This window comes from Acipenser ruthenus, chromosome 16 (assembly GCF_902713425.1).
Source record: "Acipenser ruthenus chromosome 16, fAciRut3.2 maternal haplotype, whole genome shotgun sequence".
Lineage (NCBI taxonomy): Eukaryota > Metazoa > Chordata > Actinopteri > Acipenseriformes > Acipenseridae > Acipenser > Acipenser ruthenus.
This window is the reverse complement of record NC_081204.1, coordinates 3,295,081-3,321,975: the sequence shown is the minus strand read 5'-3', so window position 1 is coordinate 3,321,975 and position 26,895 is coordinate 3,295,081. Positions and strand designations below refer to the sequence as shown.

The 26,895-nt window shown below is 38.5% G+C and overlaps 1 protein-coding gene across 3 annotated transcripts in view; it reads right to left on the bottom strand.

Annotated features, from left to right (window-relative positions):
- Nucleotides 1-1,505: 1,505 nt before the first annotated feature.
- Nucleotides 1,506-26,895, bottom strand: part of LOC117412249 (lysine-specific demethylase phf2-like) — a 38,628-nt gene continuing 13,238 nt past the window's right edge. For 2 of the 3 annotated variants that reach the window (XM_058988442.1, XM_058988441.1), the window contains exons 3-22: nucleotides 26,535-26,652; nucleotides 24,414-24,574; nucleotides 23,398-23,539; nucleotides 21,949-22,135; nucleotides 20,951-21,113; nucleotides 19,277-19,364; nucleotides 17,824-17,930; nucleotides 15,593-15,684; nucleotides 15,071-15,160; nucleotides 13,423-13,881; nucleotides 12,710-12,829; nucleotides 12,103-12,221; nucleotides 11,485-11,663; nucleotides 10,999-11,066; nucleotides 9,782-9,948; nucleotides 7,873-8,156; nucleotides 6,413-6,508; nucleotides 6,055-6,164; nucleotides 5,540-5,789; nucleotides 1,506-4,835 (exon numbers count right to left, since the gene is read on the bottom strand). In XM_058988442.1, the coding sequence (XP_058844425.1) occupies nucleotides 4,747-4,835; nucleotides 5,540-5,789; nucleotides 6,055-6,164; nucleotides 6,413-6,508; nucleotides 7,873-8,156; nucleotides 9,782-9,948; nucleotides 10,999-11,066; nucleotides 11,485-11,663; nucleotides 12,103-12,221; nucleotides 12,710-12,829; nucleotides 13,423-13,881; nucleotides 15,071-15,160; nucleotides 15,593-15,684; nucleotides 17,824-17,930; nucleotides 19,277-19,364; nucleotides 20,951-21,113; nucleotides 21,949-22,135; nucleotides 23,398-23,539; nucleotides 24,414-24,574; nucleotides 26,535-26,652 (3,089 nt within the window). In that variant the 3' untranslated portion in view covers nucleotides 1,506-4,746. The remainder of the gene's footprint in view (nucleotides 4,836-5,539; nucleotides 5,790-6,054; nucleotides 6,165-6,412; nucleotides 6,509-7,872; nucleotides 8,157-9,781; nucleotides 9,949-10,998; nucleotides 11,067-11,484; nucleotides 11,664-12,102; nucleotides 12,222-12,709; nucleotides 12,830-13,422; nucleotides 13,882-15,070; nucleotides 15,161-15,592; nucleotides 15,685-17,823; nucleotides 17,931-19,276; nucleotides 19,365-20,950; nucleotides 21,114-21,948; nucleotides 22,136-23,397; nucleotides 23,540-24,413; nucleotides 24,575-26,534; nucleotides 26,653-26,895) is intronic. The other variant, XM_058988443.1, reaches the window with a different exon arrangement.

Here is a 26,895-nt window from a genome sequence, read left to right as displayed (position 1 = left end):
GGATAATTATTTGTATGGGTCGAAATCTATTTTTCCCCTGCAGTGTTTAGTACTGTGATGTATAGAGAAAGGATTGGTCTATGTCTCTTCTATTGAGTTTTTTTTTCTTTTTATTATTGGAGAACTCTGGTATAATATCAAGCATACATACCAATATCTATAAAGTTCAAGCTTCAAGTAGACTAACATAATCTACAGTTAGACAGACAGTACAGGGGATCAGAACTCCAGTACACTCAGGTACAAAATAAAACAAATCTATATTCAAATATAAACTTCTTTTAAAAAAAAAAAAAAAAAAAAAAAAAAGTGGATATTTTTACAATTAACACTGACAGCCATTAGTCAATACTCTGTTAGGAACACTGTTTAGATGATTATAGACTTTGTTTTGTGTTTTCATTGGTGAAACACACTGTTTGGATCTGTTAACACAGAAACATATAAGAATAGTTATACAAGTTTGTGGTTTTGGCAGGGAAGGACCTCATGCAGTATTAAGACATCAAGGAAGACAGGCTATTAAAAAAGCTAAAAAATGAATTACTAAAAAAAAAAAAAAAACCTGAACTCTGAAACCAACAACAACCTGTGTAACGACTGTATTTGTGTAGCTCTTTGTGTGCGTGTGCGTGTGCGTGTGCGGGTGGGCGGGCGGCCATGCATGGGTGTGCGTGTGTGCGTGCATGCGTGGGTGAGTGCGTGTGTGTGGGGTATGGGGATAGGAGTCAGTGTGAAAATGTTGCCCCAGATCTTGACCTTGCTGTAACCAAGAAGCTCTCTATCCAAGGAGAATTAGGATCCAGCAGGGTACTCATCAATCACTAGAAACACTTCATGAAGAACAGGAACTGATAAACTGATAACTCACTATTTTAATAAGAAGCTACCATGTTTCTCCAGATAGTGGGGTAGAAACAGCTCTGTAGACTGATGGTGTTGAAACAAAAAAACAAATGTCCTCTGCAGAACAATTGACATTGTCTTGTTTTGTATACATGCCCCATTGACCTCCTTTTGACTAACAGAGAACCCTCATTGGAGTCGTTTTACTTTATAAATTAAAACATCGCTACGAACATCATATTCAGGTTTGCAAACTGTATGATACTAAACTGTCCAGGTGTGCGGATATTGGATCATATTACAACACTGCAGAGTGTGTTTTTGCACTTATAAAACAGAACTCCCCACCCCTACCAAAGTGAATCGGTTGTCATGTGAACGAGTTGTGGTGGTTCTCTAAGTTCCTAGCCATATTCCAATAGTTGCACAGTTTGGAACACTTAGCCAATGAGAATTCTTCTCTTACACTGCAGTTTTACTTGCATATCTGGGCTGCATATGGAACTGACTTGCATAGCTGGGCTGCACATGGTCTCTCTTTACAGAAAACAAAATAAAATGAAATGAATGGGGGACACATTAAAATGGAATGAGGTGGAGACTCCGAACCCCTCGGAACTGTCACATTACAATGATTTTCAACAGCCAGTGAGCCGAACTGGATTTACACAGTGCTAGTGCAGCTGGTCAATTTAATGAGTTGAACATATCAAAAATAAAACACAACAAAGCAACACACATTTTGTACAAAATCCTGAAAAAAAGATAACTTGTTAAGGTTTGATCCGAGTGTATTTAAGTTCTGAGGATTTGATACAAGATTTCCATTGGCAACTAAAACTGCAACACATAACCACAGTAAACCTTGTTAGAAATGTACATATTTCCAAAATAAAATAAAAGGGCATGATGGCTGAGTTATACCATATAGCTTCTTGATAAAAAATAAAATAATAATAATAATAATAATAATAATAATAATAATAATAATAATAATAATGTCTTAAGAGAGCTTTGAAAATCTGTTTTATAACTGGGGCCCTATTAAACTAACTGACAAAGCCTTCAAATTAAAAACAAACAAACAAAAAAAAAACAACCTAACAGAATATTAAGGTCCTAAACCCAACCATGAAGTGCCTAAATATTAGTTAATAAGGCCTCAGTAGTATTTTTAATTTGTACTGTAGACAGATTCCTAGAAGTAGACTTTCACAAGCTGATAAAATGTTTAAAAACAAAAGCTCTTAAGAAATGTACAAATATAAAAAGCTACAAACATTAATAAATTACATCATCAGAGACACAGAACACACTTCACAAGGTGCTAGTAAAACAGCTTTTCAATCCCATCAGGTTACAAGGACTATAGAACAGGAAGCTGGTCAAGACGTAAGCATGTCTTTTTTTTTTTTTTTTTTTTTTTTTTTGGAGAAGTCTCGTTTCTTTTTGCACGTGAATCTTTACAATACATTTGTTTGTTTTTGTGTAAGGCCATACAAAGTTTTGCAATTTGTTTTTCAGGCAACACCTCTTTTTCTAAAAAACCAAAAACAAAAGAAGTGCCTAAATGTAGCTAAGAAATAAAATTAAAAAAACACTTTGTAAAAATGTATAACGAAGTATTATTTAATAAAGAAAAGTCACTCTGTTACAAAAGGTAGTCATTTCAAAAGCTATTTACAAGCTACATTCTATATACTGTAATGCAGTAAAATGCATATGTTATAGCTAAAGTACTTTATGGTATTGCCTGAGAAACAAGGTTGGATTAGAAAGTACCCGGTTAATTAAAGATGAAAGGAAGAGAAGGGGGAGGCTTGTCAAGAGGACGCTTCATCCCAATCAAAAGTCACCTAGTGTTTTTGTAGAAAAAGGGTTCCCGGGGATCTCTATCAATGAATATTGATGTCAGCACCAGTAAGTTAAGTGCAAGTCTGTGCTGTTGGCCACACTCACACATTCTGATTGAGTCAGTTTGCCACTTGATAATACTGAGATTAAAAAAAGTGTTATACAGTCCCTTTGTAAGGAAACAGATATAATACAGCAAAGCTTGGAAATCACAGTACCCAGTATAGGGAGTCCTATTTGTCATTCTGGGTCAAATAACTATTTGACAGTTCAGGCCTGGTTTAAATCAGTGCCATTAGCAACAGTAACAACATAGAATCTACCCTTCGATAAATATTTAGCTCCTAAACTACCAGTTCAGTACTCTAGGTTGCTGTTACCATACTAGTTTTGTAATATATATTTATTTTTTTGCATGTATTTCAATGTCAATACCAATGAAATGCCTGAAACTGAAATGAGATCTAATTGTGGCTACATGATTTGTTATTGTGTTAAGGGAATTGGGAGGAAAATGCAACATACAATGATTAAAATTATATATATATATATATATATATATATATATATATATATATATATATATATATATATATATATATAAACAATAATTATATAAAGAAATAATTTTATGTTTCAGCAAGGATTTGAATACAGATTTTGTTTTACAAAACAATTGTGGTAATATATTACAAAATAAAAATGTTGCTAATATATAATTTAAACAACATTTACATTATCTTTTTCTTATAGATCGCACTGAGCGAAAAAAAAAAAGCATAACACTGTTCTTCAGCTCAGAGACTGAACAAGCGCCCCCTGCAGGGCTTCATGAAACGCACCGGAAGGTACATTGTACTTTGTTTCTGTTGCTTTGCAATCTGATAAAGCTAGGCTTGCTGTCTAAACCCCTTTCACACTGGCACTCCTACCCGAGTCCGGACCCGGGTCCTGGCTACCCGGGTCACAATCCCGTGTAGTGTGAAACCACGTACCTGGGTCGTACCCAGGTTAACCCGGGTCCCAGCGACCCACCTCAGGATGTGGGTCGACACGCTTTGACCCAGGTTGAGCGAGACAAAATGCTTGACGGCCGTTCGTGAGCCGAGACAATAACAAACAGCCACGCCTGCGTGAAGGTTTCACTTCCGCAAGGAACTGTTTATTCTGTTTAGCCATATTTTTGTTGCTTGAGACACACTGTGTGCCAGATTGCAGCAGGGATGTAGAAACATTTAATCAGCATTTGGGCCGACGGTTCAATCCAGAGAAGCTTGGATGGAAGCGTCAGTAACAAGCTGCTTCCGGGGCATTGATACGCTTATTGTGCACTTGCATCTGTCACCCAGATCAACCCTTGCTTTATCAAAATCAGTGTGAAATCGCGTACCTGACGCGCATCACACTGGGTCCTGACCTGGGTAGGTTCTGACCCGGGTAGAACATGCCGGTGTGAAAGGGGGTTAAGTGTTAACCATACCCCTCTTATGATTTACCTTCTTAACAGTAATTGCGATAGGATTTTTTACAGTTGCCTTTCTCCGACAATTTTGACATCAAGTACAGTGCAAAAGAGCTCTGATAGTTTTTACAACTGGGTTTGCATTTGCCAGCTGTTTGACAAGTCACATCCAGGTCAGATGGTTTAAAATGCTCAAAATTAAAAGCGCTAGACATTTATTTATTCATTTTCCTCAAGAAATATGCACGTAAGTAAATAAATGCTGGGGATACTTTCTAGAAGTTCGGAATGATCTGCAATGTTCTTCAGCAACCCTTGGTAAACTAACAGTTGTAGTAAATTGAGACACACATTTTGTTTTAAAAATATTTATAGCAGATATCTGAAAGTTATAAAGTATAAGTAGAGGCAAAAACCTATTTTTGAGCTATATTCTTCTTAAAAACTGAAAAAACGTCACCTGTTTTATTCCCCATATGGTTCAGTTTGCTGCTGTAGTCCTTAATACCAGTGAACAGGAGTAGGGTCAGGTTCAGGTCATTTCACCTGAGCAGCGACACAGTCCCAGTCTTGCACTGTAGATGTTACAGGAGAAGTTTCCCATTACGATGAATCTTCAAAATCTTCCCCAGTCTCTGTTTGGCAGTAGCCATGCCTTTCTTAAGCCGTTTGGCTACACAAACAACAACAAAAACAACGACAACAAAAAATAAATAAAAGAAGTTACTGTAAAACACATCATTTGTAGGAATGTATTTTCAGAGACAAGGCACAAAGGGTAGAAATTCAGTTTGGTTGTGGAAATACAAGACATGGCAACACGATTCAGCTTTGAATGCAAAAACTTCACAATATCTGTAAAATAGTTTTTTGTAATCTAAAATGTCAATTATAATGCAGCTTTTACACAATAGGCTGAATAAGTCATATGTGATTTTCAATGGCATTGCTCAAAACTGTTCAGCCCATAGTAATGGTTCTGCACTAAATGTTAATACAGCTTTGCTCCAACCTGTTACATTGACAGTTAAATTGTACGCTCAAAGACAGCTTGCAGGTGGTGTTTACCCAGTGCTAACTACCTCAGTCTTTCCACATCAGTCAAACACCTGCCTTTGCTGTGCGTTTCACTCAGCAATTACAGTTTTGTAATTACATTAGAAAAGTCACTTACTGATAAAGGAGCCGTGTTTACAATGAAACACTAAGGTAACCGCGACTTACATCCAGGTCAAGCAGAAAAGCATACAAAACGCTGTAGCCAGGCATGGTAACCCAAGTGACTGCTGCTGCAGTTAGGAGGCAGGGAGCAAAGTGTAGGTGTTTTATATGGATGATTTGCCTATAAATCCCATGACATCATAATAAAAGGGGTACCTTTGGCTGATGCGCTGTTCTGAGATGAAGTGGACGGCCTCCTCTGTGTGAGGAACACTCCAGGAGCCATGGGTTGTGGCGCGCCAGGGGTCTTGGCTGCCCCAGCCGTATACTCGTGATCCGCCAGACTGCTCCCATGGGACTCCAGCTTGGGCTCCGGTGAACTGCTTTCCTGAGGGATTTTATTTGCATCGTCTGACGAGAGCTTCTTTTTGGTATTTTTCTTCTTCTTCTTGGTTTTTTGTTGTTCCTGAAAAGAAAAAGGAAAGCGTTAAGAGTACGTCCTCCATGGGGCACTGGCGATCGTGCGCGCTGACCCTTCGGTGGCATGCCTTTCCTCAGTCTGCGTGCTTCACTGTTTGCACTCCAGAGGCATGAACGAACACGCTTCCTGAGGGAGGGAAGGACAAGCATGGGAACTGCTCTGGAGAATAACGTTCCAGAGTGGGGTTTTGGGAAGTGGGAATGCAACTTGCACATCTCCTGCAGTGCAGGGTGTGATTCAAAGGACTCACCTGCTGGGAGAGTTTGGCTGCTGCAGCCGCTAGACCGGTTTCTATCGAAGCCACTCGAGCTCCTTCACGAACAGGTCTGTCTTGTCGGGGGACTGATGGACCTACTCTGGCTACAATTAAAAATGATTTATTATTACTACTACTAATTAATAATAATAATAATAATAATAATAATAATAATAATAATAATAATAATACATTACTGCTTTTTATAATAATGATAATAAAAAAACAAATGATCTTTTTAATAACAATGATAATAAAACAATACATTATTTTAATACAGTAATAATAAATAACGATAATATCGACGACACTAGTAAAAGGTTGTTATTCATTACTAACAGAGTGATCATACCTGTTGGGCTGTAAGGTGTATCATCTGAACTTTTCCTTTTCTTTGACCTGGATTTGAAAATGGGGTTGTCTTCATCTGACTCAAGAGATGGATATACTAAAAAGAAAAGGGAGCGCGAGAGGGAGAGATGTTAAAACTTGATGCAGTTTTAATATACCAAAATGCAGCAACAAAGTATTTTGGTTTCTCAAAATGATGTTGCCTCAGGCTTCCAAGTATTGCAGGCAAATATGCATTTCATTTTGTATTCAGTTTCCGTCGTGGCTTTTTAAAACAATGTGTGTTTTTAAAGCAGCGGCATAACAGGGCCCAGCATCTGTGGAACAGCTGCACGGCTCTCCACTGCTGCCTTCCTCCACCAGGCTTGTTAGTGAACGAAATCAATTAAGTACAAACTTTTTCCTATAATTAAATTATCAAGATTAAAAATGACCTGTTTACAAAAAAATCTGGGTTTTGTATGCTTATGCAAGCTGATAAAATGTTGTCTTGGTGCGAATTCGAAATGGAAATGATCTCTCGGTTATTAGCTAATTAGGGCCCTACATCAAAAAGCATTTAAAACAACAATCTGCCTTTGCAGTAATGAAATATTAACAACCAGAGGGGCGATTGTGGCATTTCTTTGGAAACGCTGCCCATTAGAAGCAGATTTTTGAGTTTCTATGAAAGACCTGTTGGAAAGACAGTAAAGCCTCTTGTGAAAGAGTTTGGAAAGGATGCATAACCTGTAAATAAAAACTCAATCATCCGGTCTCCTAAGAGTACACACATTTTTTAATCAATGCTGAAAAAAAACTTCATTTCTATCAACCATAAATAAACCCTTAAGAATTTTTTTTCTTCTTCAAATAAAACCTTGTGCCATGTTGATAAAATAACAAACCAAGAATGTAACGGCACACTTCGTAAACGTGATTGTGGTCATATGTTCTCAGACCACCATCAGAATTACATCGATTCATTTTTCCAGTTTTCTAATAGTTATTTGTAGGACCTCTGTTTGCTTAATAAAGGAACAAATTATGTATAAATGTAAAATGGAGGACCTGGGTTAGCATTAGCGTTAAGAAAGTAAACGACAGCACATTCATAAAACAATCTCACTTAAAAGATGAACTTTCTACTTTCCAACCTTTCATTGCATAGATGAAATTGTGGCATGTATTTTTAAACATTACTCTCCACATGTGAAAGGAGAAGGTAAATAACATTCTATAAGAATTAACATGGTTTAATAAATTCGGTCATTTTATTCATACAATGAATAGAGGTATAGTATTGCTCAATGTCTTGAGACATTGAAACAATTGTCTTGTTATATTACCAAGTTGTTGTTTTTTTCTTTAGCACTGCAACGCCCTGGCGTCTGAGCAAGTTAACCCTTCATACCCCAACACAGAGCGAGCAGGGTGATAAATAGTGGTGGGATGTGCTGTTGGGTGAATTCCAACACCTACCGTAATCCGAATCTTTGAAACACGCATGCAGGTGGTCCTGTTCGTCCTCAAACATCTCCACGCTGTCCACACTGCTGCTCTTCGTGCTTTTCTTCAGCGGGCGCTTGGCGGGCCTCTTGTTGTTGCCGTTGCCTGTCTTCTTGGATGACTGCGTCGTGTGGGAGTTGTTTTTTGATTGGTTGTTGGACCAAGAGGTTTGTAGACAGGAGTCTGAAGACTGGAGGTTGGCCATTGACAGCATCCCCTGGATGGCTTCCTGTGTGCTGGGAGAAGCAGGTGGTGGACTGTAAATCGATAAATAAATCAATAAATACTGTAAGCAGGGTCAGGAACTGAAGTAGAGAAATGGATCCATGGGCTCCTTAGTACTCATTACTGGTATACTAGTCTAACTTAGGGGGGGGGGGGTCTGTGTTAGTTAAGCATAGATTTTCAGGAAACCATTCAATGAGTTGAACAAAAAAGAATTAAAAAAAGCAACACTGCTTTTGTTTTATTTGCAGTACTGTAAAGATCATGAATGATATATATATTTTTTGATTTTCCAATGATCTTTACAAAAGAATATATATGGCAGTTTGGCTCTGGGGGCACAATGTATGTATCTTTTTCTGCTCATCAAGCTATGTCCTGTTCTTTTTTGTATGCATATAAATGCATGTTTCGTGGATTTTCAGAATCCACAGGTTTATTGGTGCTACAAAGTTTTGTACTGATGACCAGATTTTTTCCATTACTGCATTTTGCAACACAGCAAGCACTCCTGACTCCTGCAGCAACGACCACAAGAAAATCAAGATAACTACCTATTAAATCATTACACAGAGAGCTGAAACAAAGCAAAAATAGGCCTTTTAATGCTGCTGTAATTGAATGCGGTCGTTTCCACGTCATTTGTCAGTTTAAAACATGCTTAAAACAATCACAGAGAAATTAACATATTTTGCTCCCATTTTCTTCTGTTTTTCTCTCATTTGCAGCCTTCAACGCAGTGGAAATGGACCATCAAAAGCCGACCAAAACACCGAAAGGCAAAATTAAGAGAGGAACTGCCTGGAGCAACGTAGCTTTTAACAAATAAATAGTGGAGCCGTGGCTGTACATGTAAGGAGTCTGTGTGGATCTAAGCTTCTACACAGGAGCCTCCTTACTGCATTTAATCATTTATGTGTTGATTGGTGGCTATATTATGCTACTTGTGTTTCACTTACGGCTTCCCTACATGCTATTGTATTTTGCTGTTGATTATGGGGACTATATATATATATATATATATATATATAGTCAAAATCCACTGTATAAACTTGTAAGAACATTGTAGCTAACAACAGTCTTTTTCTGACTATTTAAACTTTTAGGGCCATAGTTACAAAGCGTTTACGTCCTTCAATAACTTTGTGAACAAGTTAGTTTTACAAAACTACGAACCAAACAACTACATTTTATATTTCAAGTCCTCTTAAGCACTCTCAATCGCTTTTGTTTTTCATTTTGTAAAGTTAAAATGATTCTTTTCTCCTTTCAAAAAATAGGAATTTTCTTAATTGTTGGGAATTTAGTAGTTGCAATGTTCTTGTCCTTAGCAAGGGTCCAGCATGTGTTCAGATTCCTTATCAAAACCAGTTCAAGTCTTTCCCTGGTTCCTGCAACACGTTATTCTTTATATACACATACTGTACAGCTGCCAATCCACATTAACAACATATACACATAATCAGGAATGGAAATAACACTCCTATTGCACAGCATTTTCACCCATTCCAGATTTTAATACAAGCTTGATTTGCCACACCCTACAGGTAACAAACTCCGATTTGTCGTCTTTAACTCATAGTGAAACCCGGAGTGGATCAAACCGATATGCAATGGGGTCTTATTTCTATTCTTGCAATGTAGCAGATATCCCTACCTGTTTGCATTGTAATCAATTTCTCCAACTTGCTTGCTGGCCTGTAAGAGATCCAGTATTCCCGCAGCATTACCACTTTCCTTCTTGACCTTTGAATTTCGACCTTTGACTTCTGTCTTTGTTTCTGTGTCAATGTGAAGCGACCCTTCATCTGAGGAATCATTAGCCTACAGCCAGGAAAAGATTGAGAAAATGTGAGAAACAATAAGCAAACTCTTGATTGATAAACAACAAAACGTTTTTTTATATATACCTTTATTATTGTACCCAGTAGACAGCACACTTCCTGTAGGGAGCACTTTAGACAGGGAATACAGGTAATTTACTGTATGAAATATCACATTTACTAAGAAGGGGTACACGCGCCTGTCAATTAAAGTTCCAACTGGATATAAGGCCCCTAATTGGATTGTGTGTAAAAAGGAAAGCGAGGATGTCTGTTTTACATTCTCCACACCTCTTACAAGGATAACATGCTTTCCTCTTTGAGAACTTTCGTAAAGCGATTTATAACTGCAGTTAAACTTGCACCAAAATTGTTCTCCTCATCAGTTTGTGGAATTTTCTTGGCTTTTCTTCTTGGTTTTTCTTGAAATCACATTGTATGTTGTTTTACGCCCATGCAATGCTATGTAACCAGTGCATTCCTGTATTTTAATTTCTCTTGTTCGTTTTCCACTAATGAGCCTCACAAACGAGATGCTGTTTAATCCCAATGGCATTCACTTTTGATCATTTAAAAAACAAAATTCTTCTCCCATGATCAAGCCCAACAACTTACATTCAAATGTAAAACTAAAATGGGTTAGATTCTCAAATGTACTCAAATTGTAATTAGCAACATTTCCCCCAGGAAGAACACATCAAATAAAGTTAACAAACTGTAAACAAACAAACTCTGAAATATATAGTCTGGGGCTTGCAAGTAAGAAACAAGGGCTCTTGATGATCTGAAGTAAAGAGCTTTGAGAAAGTAGCTCGATGGTCTTTATAACATACGTGAACATTACAAAAATTAAGCATTTAATTTGACGATGCTTTTCTCAGGTTTTTTTAACTTATGAAAAACGTATAAAGCAATTAAATCCAACCTCAATAATTTAGGAAAACATTCAAAATGTAATTAAGCAAAGTTCTTCAGGTCACTATAGTCTATATTAATAGACTGCTTTTAAATCACTTACTTCATAAAACAGTGCAGATAAGCTTCTACATACCTTGGCGGGTGTACGTTGAAGCTTTGGTTTTTTTGCCTGCTGAATCGGCTCTTTTATATTCGATAAAACTAAAACAAACAAACAATTAACCTTTAATACCAACATTACAAGAAAATGTCCACGGGGGTCATTGCTCTGTAAAACTGCAAAGACACTGAAAAAAGACGTCTAGGTCGAAACATTTGTCATTGAAATGATTCATTTGTATTTTTAATTCAGCATTATTGAGTGTTTTTATAGTTCTGGATGATAACTGTTTGACAAACAAATCACCTGTCAAACAGTTACTTTTAGTATTTGTGTGTCTTACAATATAATCATTTGGAATGGTACTCATCTGCACATTTTTATTTTTTAAAAGGTTGAACTTAAACCATCAACCATCGACCATTATCTAGTAATACCACCTTACAGGTATAACTGTGCATTCCATCTGAATATGAAATCCGGTTATGAATCAAATAAATGAATAACTGGCACACTCACAAGAAATATCTCTTTTTGCTGTGTTATTTTTTCTTCTTATTGGAAACTCGTCAATTTTCAGTTCTCCTTCATCTGACACGTATTCATACTCATCCCTGACTGGCTTCACTTTATCTTCCTTCAGGTTTTGTAATGATCCAAATACACTTGAATTCATCTGTGGCTTTAGCCCTTTAGAACTGCATAACAAACAAAAAAAAAGTGACTAAACGTTTTCACTGATTTATTTAGCAGTATTTTAAAATGGATTTATTTCATATAGTATAACCAGGAAAGATGTAGGGTCTGTCTCCTTCACATGGAAATATACCTGTATCAGGACATGCATAAATATTCATATCGATGTACCACCACAAAAAGTTAACAGCATCTTTACATTTGTGTACTGTCATTTTGAAATGTGTAGTAACTTCTCTTCCTGTTATACATTTCCCTCTGGTTATTCCTGGGGTCCTAGAAAATACTAAATTCATTCTAAACAGGGCTGCACATGAGATTAAAACTTGGAATCTAAAGTCCAAAAACTAGCATAGTGGCACAATGTCTCTTCCAAATGTATATAAGTATTTTTTTTTTTTTTTGAATTACAATTCTAGGAAACTCCTAGCGTGGACATACCTTAGTAATTTTTTATTTGAAAAAGAAAATGCAAATTTGTTGTCTTTGTTTCCTGATAATGGTGTCTTTTCCAATTTCTGTTCTTCCTCCATTTTTAGCAATGAATCCGGTTTACTGTTCTGTTACAAAGAAAAGAACAGAAACAAAGACAAAAAGCAATTCAGATTTCACTCCAATGTGGGGACAGTGAATACACACTCACCTCCAGATCTGCCTGCTCACTGTGGCACTACCCATGGGTATGTTCCTGTCATTAACAATTATGAATGGTGTCAATACTTAATTAGTCCGAAGAGTTGTTGTGCTAGTAAACACCTATACTCTCATACAAGGTCCTTATACGGTTCTTAGAAGATAACAGCCCTCTCTATAATGAATGGTGCCACTGCAGCCATCGTAACAGGAGAGGGCCGGGAAGGAATATGTAACAAGCACAATTTGGATTCATTTTAGAAATTGGTTTTCCAGTTTGAATACACAAATTACAGTCAGGTTGCATAAATGCTTTTTGAATCTGAATAACGGTGACTTGGGTCGGTGCTGTTTTGTATTTTATACAGAACCACATCAACAACTGACCCCTGCAATACTCCAGCATTAGTTCTACCTTGTATTTCCATTTAGCTTCTGTTTTGCTCTTGTTCTGCTCTCTGATCTCAAACTTCTCCAGCTCGTTCTGCTTGCTGATGGCCTCTTTCTCTGGCATGCTCAACACATTCTTTGCAGCCTGTATATGAAAAAAAAAATAAAGTCCCCGCAAGAAGTGAACATGTTGCTTACAGTAAATAAGGAGTGTACAGGAATGAATTACAAGAACAAGGATCAGTGCATGTTCTACAAGGATCAGTGTATGTTCTATTATACAAGGATCAGTGTATGTTCTATTATACAAGGATCAGTGCATGTTCTATTTTACAAGGATCAGTGCATGTTCTATTATACAAGGATCAGTGCATGTTCTATATATACAAGGATCAGTGCATGTTCTATTATACAAGGATCAGTGCATGTCCTACAAGGATCAGTGCATGTTCTATATATACAAGGATCAGTGCATGTTCTATATATACAAGGATCAGTGCATGTTCTATTATACAAGGATCAGTGCATGTTCTATATATACAAGGATCAGTGCATGTTCTATTATACAAGGATCAGTGCATGTTCTATTATACAAGGATCAGTGCATGTTCTATTATACAAGGATCAGTGCATGTTCTATTATACAAGGATCAGTGCATGTTCTATATATACAAGGATCAGTGTGTATTTTATATATATTGCCAGCTGACAGCAGGCAGTCCACACACACACACACACCTTCCCTTTCTTTGACGTTTCTGTTTTTGTCAGAGCCTCTTTTGTGTGCGCTTCCAGGACGTCCAGGGTCGGCGTGGTGGGGGAAGAGGAGCTTTCTTTTGTTTTCTTCCCTTTTTTCTTGCCCCCCTCTTTCGTTTTGGGGTTTTTTGTATTTTTCACAGCCTTGGGGGTCTTGGGCGTCTTGGGGGTCTTGGGCATCTTGGGCGTTTTGGGGGTCTTGGGCGTTTTGGGGGTCTTGGGGTTTTTAGGCGTCTTGGGAGTTTTGGGAGCCTTCTTGCGGGAGGGTTTCTCTTGGGGTGGCGAGGGGATGTGCACGGGGGATACAGGGGACATGGAGGACATGGGGGACACAGGCTGACCAGGCCCCTCTGACTCCTCTGGTTCCTCCAGCTCCACTGCAGAAGGCTCCTCCATGGGTACGCTGGCACTCAGCTCCACCTTCATGGCTTTACATGCATTCTGAAAGAATCAGCAGCAGGCAAGATTATGTACAACTCTTCTAATAATAATAATAATAATAATAATAATAATAATAATAATAATAATAATAATAATAATAATATTAAAGGTCCAAGGGGTGTTGCATTGGTTATTAATGGATTGCTATATACACAAAATATCGCACGCTTTATCTTGAAGCATCCATTTATTGCACACCTGGTACTGCTTTCAATTACCATTGTATATTGGCTACCTTTGACATTGATATTCATAGTATTTTCTATCATCCATTGCTTTAACCTCTTGATCATCTCAATCTGAATACAATGATAGATCTAGCTGACAGATACATGTGTTGGCTTTCTCTCTTTATCTCACTGTTGATGGCAGAAAGACTCCCCGCTGGGATAAACTGCAGGTGGGTTGTTTAGAGCAATTTACAGCACTTTTCAAGATCTAACCTAATAAACTGGCCGGCTCAGCCGTTTACCAGTACCAAAACACACACAGTACCTTTTTCATTCGACCACACAGGTCTCCACACCGGTGTTTGGCCTTCACACAGACCCAGACCAACTATTTTGGCCTGCTTATACACTTGCCTGCTTAACCACAGGCAGATGTAACTCATCCTGGCTCACGCCTGTGGCATTCTGGGGAATGTAGTCCTGCATCAAACCCCTAGACTATATCTTTCCTCCCCCTACTCTGCCACAGTATATATTTTTACATATAGGTTAAATATTCCAGCATTTATCTGACAGGGCACACCCAATGCATGCAGTCAAAAGAGTGGGAAACTCACTGGGCTGTGCCTGCTAGTTCTCAGATCTTGGTGCTTTTTTGATCCACGTTGTGTGGTCCAGCAAATCACCATGGGGGGCCAAGTGAAGCACACAGCAAGGTGCTTTCTTTTAAAGGGACCCTCCACTTTCCTAGCATGATACACAAAGTGAAAGCCCTGCTGCTGTTAGAGTCACCTCGGCACTGACCCACACTGTGGCCTGTGCTCTTCCCAATCCAATGAGAGGGAGCCCAAAGGAGCAGCACACACCACTTACCAGTGGAGACAGGGATGCAGTGCGTCGGATTACAAACACTTAGTAATGAACGGCATACAAAAATCAACATTTTGGACATTTCCGCTGCTCGTTTTTGAATGCAAGATTAGTAGCCACAAACAGTAACGCAAGGACAACAAACTGACCTCTGTAATTCTGATTTCTTTGGCAAGGTCTTTGATAAGCTGTGATGGCTTCATGTTTTCTGGAAGCTCATCTTCGTGTTCAAGAAGAGCCTTGAGTAAAAGAAAAGATTTCTGGTGAGATTTCCCAGAGGCGCGCTAGTAGGTTATTGCACCAGCCATTCACAGAGGAATATAAATTACACACTGCAGGTCTGCAGAAATAAATCACACAAAACACATCCTATCTGTCCAGCAGAGGGCAGTGCAGAGGACCACACAGATTTTAGAGAAGAAAAAGAGAAAATGTAAATACTGTGCTTCTGCATAGGGGGTTATACTGAGCAGTTAGGGGGCTGCAGAGATTAATTTTCCTAATTTTGAGACCTCGGTATTCAGCAGTGTTCGGTTGCAAAGGTGAAGATACCGTGTACATAACTAAATACAAACAACTTAAGAAAAATCACTGATTTAATAAACATTTTATTATAGCAAGCATAACACATGATTGGCATTACAAACAGCAATTGGCAATATTTTTTTTACCTGTTTCTTAGTCCACGACCTGAAAGCCCCATTAAGGATTTTGGCTCCTTGTACCAAGTGAGGCAGCGGCTGCTTCCCAGCTTTGTGCAAGCCTGAGGAATTAAACAGCAGTGTTACTGCAGCTTGGGTCAAACTCCTTAGGGCTCAAAATGTCTGGAACAGTAGAATTGAGGTACCCTCTGGGGAACCAGCAAGAAGACTGGAGTTCAGCTTCTAGGTGTCAGTTACATCTTGCCATTGTGAGGTTTGTAATCTTTAGAAGAGTTTCAGATAACTGGGTAACGAGGAAACACATTACAGTATCAAAGACCGATCAAGGTTAAATGACATGCAGGTAAACAGATGTGTATTAAACATTCGTGGTTAGGATGTAGTGGTTAGGGCTCTGGACTCTTGACCAGAGGGTTGTGGGTTCAATCCCCAGTGGGGGACACTGCTGTTGTACCCTTGAGCAAGGTACTTTACCTAGATTGCTCCAGTAAAAACCCAACTGTATAAATGGGTTATTGTATGTAAAAATAATGTGATATCTTGTAACAATTGTAAGTCGCCCTGGATAAGGGCGTCTGCTAAGAAATAAATAAACATAATAATAATAATTGTATAAAAAGGTACTGCAGCCCATTTAAAGTAAGAAAAAAATGATAAAGGGATGACCAGTCAGTGTAATGTGCTTTGTTTTTAACACATTTCTAAGAAAACTGCTAGTGTTTCGATTGCAGATCCATCACCATAGTCTTTCCCACAGAACATGGTCTTAGTTTTAAGCAGCATTTCCAATATTCTTACCACAAATGCAAACTAGGACGTGCAGTGACATCTAGTGGTCTACAAACGAAACACATGCAACTGGAACCCCAAACCTTCTCAAGACACATGCCTTAAAACAGTGAATACATCACATATACTTACAATGAACACACAAGACAGAAACTACAGGTATTTCCTAAAGTGTCACAAAGCACCATAGCTTTTGATTTAGAAGACTGGACTCACACTCAGCCCGGCCAGGGGGAGTGTAGCCTCACTTTCACATATTGTGAAGGCCAGTCCTGCTGAGCATCAAGTGAAATTGGCTGGCAAAGGTCAACGGAAAACCACAGCCTTGTGCATGGCTGTCCTCGCAGCTGGAAACAGGCAGAGGTTGAGAGGGGGGCTGAATCTACAGGGAGAGCTGCTAAAAGATCACTTTATAGGCAAGACCCAGTAGAGACAGGCGTGTGTAATCAACACTCAAGAGCTATTAACCTTTACTCTGGATAGAATTCACCTGGTGGGTATTTACATGGCATGCTGTCCTTGCAGAACAGGGTTTGCTGCTGAATTTAACTCTATGTACGTCAGCAGCTTTTAAAGGGTACTGTAGGATTGCTGATCACTCCTGGGGCACCGTACTTTAGCATGTCTTACTTGTTTTTACACCTGACTTTCTCCCCAATTTAGAACGTCTAATCACGCTCCTTCACTGCTCCCCACACAGTTCAGACCTGAAGGTCAGTGGGCGTCCTCTGATCCCATGACCAAGCAGATCACCTTTTTATATTCAGGAGCTCGAAAGCAGATGTCGGCGAACTACCAGCCTCTAGAGGACAAAGGCAAGCCCTGCAGGTGCCCGCCTGAGCTCCACGGGCGCCTGGCCGCAATGAGGAGAAACAGTCCCTTGCCAGTTTTGCCTTCCTAACCCGCTGAAGCGCCAGAGCTAATGCAACGCTCCGTGTTTAATCCCAAGCGAAGACAGGAGATTTCGTAAAGCCAGGACACGAACATATAATCAGATTTCTCTACACGATACGACATTTGATTCTTGTTTCCAGATACAACAAAAAAAAATAGTTTAATTAATGAATTAATTAGTTATAAAAACAGCCAAAGGCAATTGTGCTAAATGGCAAAAGCATTTGAAGCTTTACAATAGCAAGATGCCAGAGTAACTGATTTCAGCATAAGAAAATTCCTCCGAAGCTAATCAGCAGTGTATTTAGTGAGGTTTCGCTAACAAGGGTTAAAATAACATGTGAAGATCTGCATGCACGAGGTGAATCCCCTTCAGGAAGCTACAGTCAAGTTCAAGGCAGGAAAATCTTACAATTCTTTCCATTTAAAAAAAAAAAATGTCTTGACAAGAGGATGGGGGAAACAAATTAAAAATGTACAATTACAGTAATGAAGAACTTTCAATGGTGATTCATATTGCTAATGTAAAAGATTAGCGCAGGATGTTCTTATTTTACCTTTGAACCTCTCCAGCAGATGCCTGCCCACGTACCAGCACGCAGTTTCAAAGTTGGGAAACTGGGTAAGGCTGCCAATTTTCACTCGTTTTTCCACTTCATATGCTCTGTGATACAAAACAAATTGTGCTTTCCAATAATGAGCTGCAGACATCCCCAATTGAAACAACACACAATGCAAATCTGTGCAATCAGTGTTTCAGCAGATGCAGGAAACACATTCATCCAGATAAACCATGCAACAGTTGTGCCCAGTTTAGAAGTACAATATTTACATGAACTGTGATTTATTTTGCCTTGATAGATGCGGGGGGGAGCTCATTTAAACAAACTAGTTCAAATGACAGACACAGGTTGTTAGGGGCAGCAGTGTGTCGATGGATTTTTGAATAATGTAGCGCTAACATCGTTAAAGTGGTCCTTAAAATAACAAGCACATAAGGGAGACATTTGTAAGTCTGAATTGAAGGGTACAAATTGCACTGCAAAAATGGTTCCCAATTACTTAGCGTGCATGCAAGGTAAAAACGTTTACAAGCATTATATAAATACAAAGGATTGATCCACAATTACCGCAGTGGGTCTTAAAATACACCGCAATTTCCCTCTGCATTGAGGCACCCTTCTTTCTAACCACAACAGGAACACCCAGAGTGCTTTCTGTGTTCCTAGTTTAAATGGATACACAGACCTAATTATGAAGCGCGCTGTGCTTAATGAATGCAACATCCCCAGCTGAGCTGTCTGTCACTTTTATATAATGCAAATCTGAATACTGTACACTGCATCAGATTATCTTACACAAGTGTACTATATATATATATATATATATATATATATATATATATATATATATATATATATATATATATAAATATATATATATATATTAGGAGGGGTTAATCGATTAATGATTCATTGATTAATCACACCTGCAGGCTTTGATCAAGTAAACAATAATTGATCAATTAATCTTGTCTACCTGAGTGCCCTATCAAAAAAATGGCCCGCAAAAAAAGAAAATAATCTTATAAAATGGCAGAGGGTACTTTTTAAAGACCATGGCTAACTTCCACTTACTTGTAAGCAAATATTTTCAAACTGTCAAATGACATGCAGGTAAACAGATGTGTATTAAACATTCGCTGGCATTATGCAATACCTGCAGTACACAGCATTACGTTAATACTTTGAATTACTTTCAACACAATTTCATACACGTGTCATCAACTGATCGTATTATTAATCAAGCAACAGACGATGTCAAGATTAAAACCCTTAATATACATGTTGTGTATATATATATGCATGTATAACATTAAATAACATATTGCGATTCTTTCCTTTCAAAAGATTGCTGTTTCATTACTCCAGTTTCATGAATGAATTCTGTGTTATTCCAAGCCTCGCGGCCCCTGAATGTTGGGTGAATACAGGAATGTAAATTGTGTACCTCATCTGCATTTCAACACTCAGGTTATGAAGAAAATGCCCAGAAAAAGCCAGGCAGTCCACTGGGGTCAGCGTTGCATAAATCCAACCTGGTAAAAAAAATAAGAGAAGGGATCTCAAAATAAATATAAAATACAGCAAATTGGACATAACTAATGGCACCCCTCACCCTGATTGTTGCTTTTGTAAATGACCTGTGAGAAACAACATGCGTTTAGTTAGTCAGTTTTTTCTCATTTGTTACTCTTCTTTTCACAGAAATGTCCTGATATAAACCATTAAACAAGACTGTGTGGCCTGGAGAGGGTCCCTGTGCCAAATGATCCTTTCATTGGAATCCCAGCTTTCGCAGGGACCCTGACCAGTAATCTAAACAGCGTGCACACAGTTACATGTATCTGTTCTACTGTACATAGTACATATAATGAACCACAGCTGGACTTTTTATTTAATATCGAGCGTATGTTCAAAAATATAATACTATCAAGATTTTGAAATTTGTGTAGGAATGTAAACACTAAGCTGGTTTTATTCAGAATTCTTGTTTTGTTTTTTTTGGCCAGCCGATTCTTAAAGCAGGTTCCCTTTGTTCTCTGAATAGCATTCTTATCATTCTTTTCATCTGTCTTTTGTATTTTCAGCCACTCTAAGAGCATATCCCAGTACAGTAAAGCTATTTTCTCCAGATGTGGTGTTTTGCTGTGCAACACAACACCAGTTTCTGGAGGTTCAAGTGTCAGATGTCTGTTCAATGCAGTTAGCAGGTACTTGAAAAGATACATTCTGTTTGTATTATTGGCCGATTGATTGAATGGTGGAAAATAGCTACCAACACTGTCCTTAAGTCTGTGTGCATCCCATGGATTACAGATACATTCCATGTGATCAGCAGTAGGCATGGTAAATATATTGTTTTGCTGCCCCCCTTGCTGGGTTATATTTTCTTTCCAAGCTATATATGGCGCTATATATGGCTCTATATGTGACTCTATATATGGCTCATGGTATGTTTGCCTGAGCGAACTTTCCCTGACAACCCATGACCAAACACTTAAAGAGGAGTCACTTTCCCTTTTAATTATGTTTATAATCATTCTGGTTGGTGAGTTCTCATCATTTTGTTTCACAATCCCCCTGGCATTGTGTGTATCTGTACAGCTATGGCCAAACGTGGTGCATCACCCTATAGAAGGAACTCATTTTGCTTCATAAAGTCGTATGAAACCTGCTGAATAATGTTACCTTAACATACTGAATTACGTACTGCTTTGTAGTTTTCCATATACTTAAGGAAAAAACAGACAAATTAAAAAATGGGACATTTCGAAATCTAACATGAAATACTGTACTACTGTTATGGGTTCCAGTAGACTTTTGCGATATCGTTCTGTAGTTTCTTTGATTACACAATCTTAAATAAAAGACCTAAATTATGCTCATATAGTTTTTTTTTTAAATTATATCTCAATCCTAATATTGTAGGTGATGCAAAACCTTTGGCCAGAGCTGTAGAATCCTAGCTGTCTGCATCTGAAGTACTTACTCTTTGAAGTTCTACTGCTGAAAAGACGGTTTGTATGCGCATCCCCTACATAACACTTTTGACATGTGAAGCCATTTACTCTGGACATCCTTAACATCACTTTATGGATATGCAGTTACAGGGAGTGCTTACCTGAAGGAATAAATAAAGTCTGTCCTTGTTTCAGAGTGCACTTGTAACACTTGTCTACTTGGTCAGCAAAAAACATCTCACTGTAATTGGACGAGGAACGCCAGTGCTCGTAAAGGGACAGGTTTGCAGAAGTTGGTTTGATTAAAAAGAATATTTTGTCTCCCTGCAGGGGAAAGCCAAATGAATACAACAAAACAAAAACTGTCAATAAAGCGCACTGCATCATCACAAACACATTACAACATTATTAAAGAAAATGTAGAGCACACGCATCAAAGACATGACAACTCGGTTGGGGTCTGCTTATTCTTAAAAGATGATAAATGCCTCCGTCTGAGTTCAGGCACAAATTGATCCAAACTGACCTGTTTAAGTCAGAACCCAAATGATGCATTAAGCCTTCTGGGCTAGAAATACCTGGTGTGGGGCCAGAACTGAATACTTCCTAATTCATTAAAGCATCTGAAAAAAAATCAAAAGGAAGCTCTCGGACAAGCAGTCAAATGCTTCAGCTGGTTGATCCTTAACCAGGAGAACATGACAATGATATACATCTTGTGCCATGCGGTTGTTGAGAGTCCTAATCAATCACACGCCATGAGGACTGATTTCAACAGCCTACTTCAACACCACTGAATAAAGAGCACAGTTTCATTTCACTGAAGAGCATTACATATTTAATGGAAAAGAGACAACAATACAGGCATTTTAACCCTGTGTACTGAGTTTACAATCCAGTCTTGAAATCCAGCATTTTCAAATGCAATACATTGATCATCCATTTTGTGTTTGGGGCAAAGGACTGCATCTTGTTAATAATAGTAGCCTTTCTCCACACAACAGTATTTCATTATTGCAGAGTTTAAACTCACTTTACAGGCTCTAGCTTGAACACATGCAATACAACAAGCATTATTAAATGCAACACACCAGAAACAGTGGCAGTGCACCGAATTCAGTACTATAAGAATGAGGGGTTTGTGAAGCTGTATGCTTACTTTGAGTGGATGGTACCATGCGGAGGCTCCCCCTGATTCTATGTGGAAGTCTGTGTAGCTGTCCTTCACACAGATCAGGCAGTATTGGGTGACTTTGGGTTTTCCAAGGAGTGCGTCATCAGGCCAGTAATTCTCCACCCAGGACAGCTTTCTGACAATCTCAGGGCTCTCCACAAAACTGGACATTCTTTTGATAAAAAATAAAATAAATAAATAAATGATGTGGTGCCCGTATTCATGTGTGAACGGAACAGTGGAATCAGGGGGTGGATATTCCACAGTCTTGACCAGCATCTGCCGGAGTACTGACTGTTTCAGATTTGTACTTTGTGGTTTAATCCCCAGGGATTAAACCAATCCTCTTATTCCAATCTGATAGCTCAACCTGGGTTATATTTAAGGCTTTTGTTTTTCAGTCTTATTCCTTTAATTTTTTGATGCTTATTTTGAGCTATTTTCCAGTTTTATAAAAATCATTTTTTTGGGGGGGGTTGGGGGGGGGGTGCTTTCGCTTTTTATATACTGTGTCAAATTATTGTTTTTGGTTACTTTCCTAAATTCTTAGGCACTTTTTTCTGTCACAATATGTAGAGTAACTGGACAGTACTTGCACACTTCAACTGTACCTTCTTTCCTTTGCTGTCTTTCACAACGAAGTCCTTATGGTCACAGGCACATTCTTCTGGGATTTTTGTGTGTTTAGGCATTTGTTTTTACATTTCACCACAATTTGTAATTCTGTTTGTAATTCCATGAGTGTGTAATTACTCCCTATCGAACTGTAATATAGCTTTAAATCTCGCCAGCAAGAAAAATACAATCCTCATGTACAATCCTCCAATAGAAATGTAGGAAATTGCTGCCACTCAGTAGGGTGGGTTTAAAGTATTCTGAACAAATCAATGACAGATACAAGTCAGGAAGGAGGGACACTGCCCGACTGCACTGGGAAGTTGTTTTTTTTTACTTGTAGGTTATTTTATTTATTTATTTCACGGGGAACTGAGTAACCATTTCCAGTGTTTTTACGGTGTTTATTGGAAATACATCGATTTTTATCGGTTAAAACCGAAAATCAGAAGCCCTATTTTGGTTGCCGTTAATACATACTGTAGTTAGCAATGTGACCAGTTTATTACTAACTATAAGTCAGTGAAGACGGTGTCTTTGTGCGCAGGAGCTGAACCAGATGACATGCAGTACACGGCCGACAGCATGTAATGGTTAAAAGAAAGGAGCGAGATTGTCGGGTTCCTGACTATTTAGAACATTGGTATCTCAGACTGCAATAGAAACTGGTAGATCAAAGGGGGGGAAGATGGCGGCTACAGTGGATTGTGCCATCTGAAAGACGTCAATCAATAAACACTTCTGTCTAGCAGAACCTGAATAAGCTGCATCGCCCTGAACAGTAAATGAGAATGTCTCTTAAACCCGGTCTGAGTTTACCTTGTGTCAGAAAACTCCAAGCTTATCACGTTCAGTACTCGTTTTCTGTTTGTGCTGTAGTAATAATCAACAAACTCCTTGAGCTTCATCTTGCACTCTGTCTGTTTGGACATGTCAATGACATCCACAACTCTGTCTGGACCTACAAAGCAAACAAAGACACGTCCATGCATTATTTCATTGTGTCTCTTAATGAGACTGGAAGGGAAAGCTTTCTTTCAATCTCCAATTTGTACACAGAGAAAAAGCTAAATTGTACAGTGTGAAACTGTTTAATTCTACGACTGGTGTTTCTGAAATACAGTCGTCTTTGGCTTTCTCATTAAACAGTAAGGCCTGACTAGCTGCTTCCATTGGCACCGCACAAGGAAGAAAACCTATTTATTTCAAACAAAGATCCAAGTAATAGACTATCAATTTCTAAGGCAGATAACAGTGTTCCACTCACTTCCCAGAGAAGGTCAACCACTTATCTCTAGACGCAGAGGTTACAGTTTTCTTTTGGTTAATACATAAACAAAAGAAAACAGAAGACAGCTACAGCTTCAAGAATGGCCCAGTGAACACATGTTGACATGTGGAGTTTCAGACCACTATTGAGGTCAACAAATTTGTAGGGCCTGTTCTGGGTAATAGGAAAAGTCTAAACTGGTGAATAACACAACAAGAGCTCAGACTGAGACACTCTGCCCCTCAAAAAGCATTTCACTGATTTAGTATACAAATAAAGCAAAGCAGCCTTGAAGTTTTATTAGATTCACCGTATCCGTTTAATGGTTTAAATCTTTATTATTATTAAAATAAAAACAAAAAAAACACCGCACAGTTAGATTAATGTAAATGGCTAATGCTTTTGCCACACAACTTATCACTTCTTTTTTTTTTCTGTCCCATTTATTGTACTTCAGCGAGGACATTAATAACCGCTGTTTGTTAACTGATGAACACATTAGACTGCCAACAGGTTATTCACAGTCTACATGTGTTTTTTGACGTGGTGCAATGTGAATACATACCAACATAGTTTTCTACGTCACTAACATAGAACGTGGGGACGGGTAATGACATTCCGAGTCCATCTTTCTTTGGGACCAGGATGGGTTCTGTGAAGCCCTTCTCTTCAATATAGTCTAGTGTGAGCTGGCTTCCATTCAGCTTTACCACCACGTCTTCAGAACTACAACAGAAAGGGTTAACAATCAGCGTGTGGGGACGCAACTCTATCAACACTGCACACCGCAGCATTCCTATAGAGAACACCAGTAAAATGATCTAATATACTAATATGTATTTATATGCCCATTTCATTCATTTGTCAGTATAAGACACTGCAATTATGTAATCTTTCTCTTAGTGCTGAAAGATAATCTAGATGTGATGGACTTTTAAAATTTCTTCACTTTTCTGGCACTCATTTTTCTTTCTGTAATTAAACTGGTGCAGGAGCCCCATCTGCTGACACTTTTAGGAATTACACCACATGCACAGCACACAGGTCAATTTAAGGGTCATTTTTAAGTACTCTTCAATAGATTCACACTGATGAGGGGAAGTGTACTGTTTTGTTTTATATAAATATTAAAGTTTAAATATTATATATTTGTCAGGATTACAAATAGCATTGTCTTGGAAACAATGTATAAATATATTGCGACATCTGTACTTTTCTGTATTCAATCCTTCTCATGTTTTCTTTTTAGGAGACTTAAGTGCTTGGAGTGTTTCAGTAGCATGCAAGCTGCTCGACTGTATTAGAGCCGAGAAGCTCAGAATTTCACACAACAGCTCGGCTACACAAAGTATCAGAAAGTGCAGCTGTCAAAAGGCTAATAAACTGGTAAGCCATTTGAGGAGCTCTTGCATATCAAAAAGCTGTACTTTAACACTCGGAGGTGTAACAAACAAGGCTTTCTTCTACCTTTGCAATGCATGACCTCATCATATTTCTGTGGCTTGGTTGGGTTATCCACACTTTATTTTCACTTTGAATTGGGTGAAGGACATTTATCCTGCCCCAGCACTGCGGATCGAATTTGCACTGGTTTCAATCTAGTTATATGCATTTTCTACTTGAGCTAACTAACACCATGTGATTGGTGACACAGGATGAAGTTCACTCCCATTACATGCTGGTGACGAGCCAAGAACTTACTGAAGTTGCTGCTGCCTGATGTGCAAACAAGTGACATGATGGAGTTTACTTTCCAAAATAACCGTCCCTGGACTATTTGGCTGATCACAGTAAGCTGCATCCAAACATTTCTACATACAGAGTGTTCACACTGTATTTTCTCCAAAGCAGTGATGTTCTTAAACACCGTTTTAGTAACAGGTAATATTCTGCTACAGTCTGCCAGAGATCTGCCGGGTTTTTTTAAAAACAGAACAGTTTTTAAAAAATACACTATAAAAAAGAAAAACATCTGTATTTGAATTGCAGTGTAAAATCATTTTACCAGACCTCTCCCATGCACAGTATGTTCTTCTTATTATATTATATTAATATTATAATTGTATTATTATTATTATTTCCATTCTTCTCCCACCAGCCAATCTCACGCAGCACCAAGAATAAAGCGCTGTATGTCGAAGAAGTGGACAATGGTACGTGTTCAAGTAAATAACAAATCACTTGAGTTGAGGAGTGAGCACAGTACAGACTCCATCTCTGCATTGATAATTTACCAATTGATTTCAAAGCAGTACTTGCAACCATTAATATTATATTCATGAAAAGGGCATGCTGAACAACATTATAAACCGGTCTGGACAAGCACAGCTCTCTGTTTGGGTGGAAACGATTGTGATGTCATTCTCGGTTGTTTCCATAACAGTGTCTCGCACTGCTCCAGTGGCAGCTGCGTGCCACCAACTGCTTCAACAGGAAACAAAAACAAAAACAGCCGACATCTTGTCTCTGAAATCTCAATCTTTTCATAGCTTATTCCTTTATTTACTACTCCACTTCCTGGATTCCCTTGTGCTTCACAGAGCACACATCGCACGGCTGTCCCAGCATTACAGCACGGCCTGTCAGGAGTTAATCCTTACCTCATGTGCGGTATTAGAAGTCTTATTGGACTCCATTACGAGTGTCATTTACCATCCTAAGATAATGTAAAAACAGAGCCTCTTACCTTGGGAATGTCCTGCTTCTGAGCTCCTTTATAAACACCTGGCTGCCGTTCAGGACAGGCTTCTTCACCTCTGTACTTTGCCCCGTGTCATTTTTGTGCCAATTCCTTTTCTTTTTCACTGAAAAACAAAAAAATATTAACTTCCAACAAGCGTCTCCATTCTTGTTATTAGTTGTTCCCTCGAGTATGCTGGATGTTTCTGTGTTTCAAGAAACAAGGAACATGTTGCTCTGAGACCTGCTTTATACTTTGCAATAAAAGCAATACCGGTGAATGCTCTAGTTCAAGTATAGTTCTACACGAGTAACACTCAGGCCTAAATGGCAGGGTGTAAATGTAAGTCGATAATGAAGTTCTATTT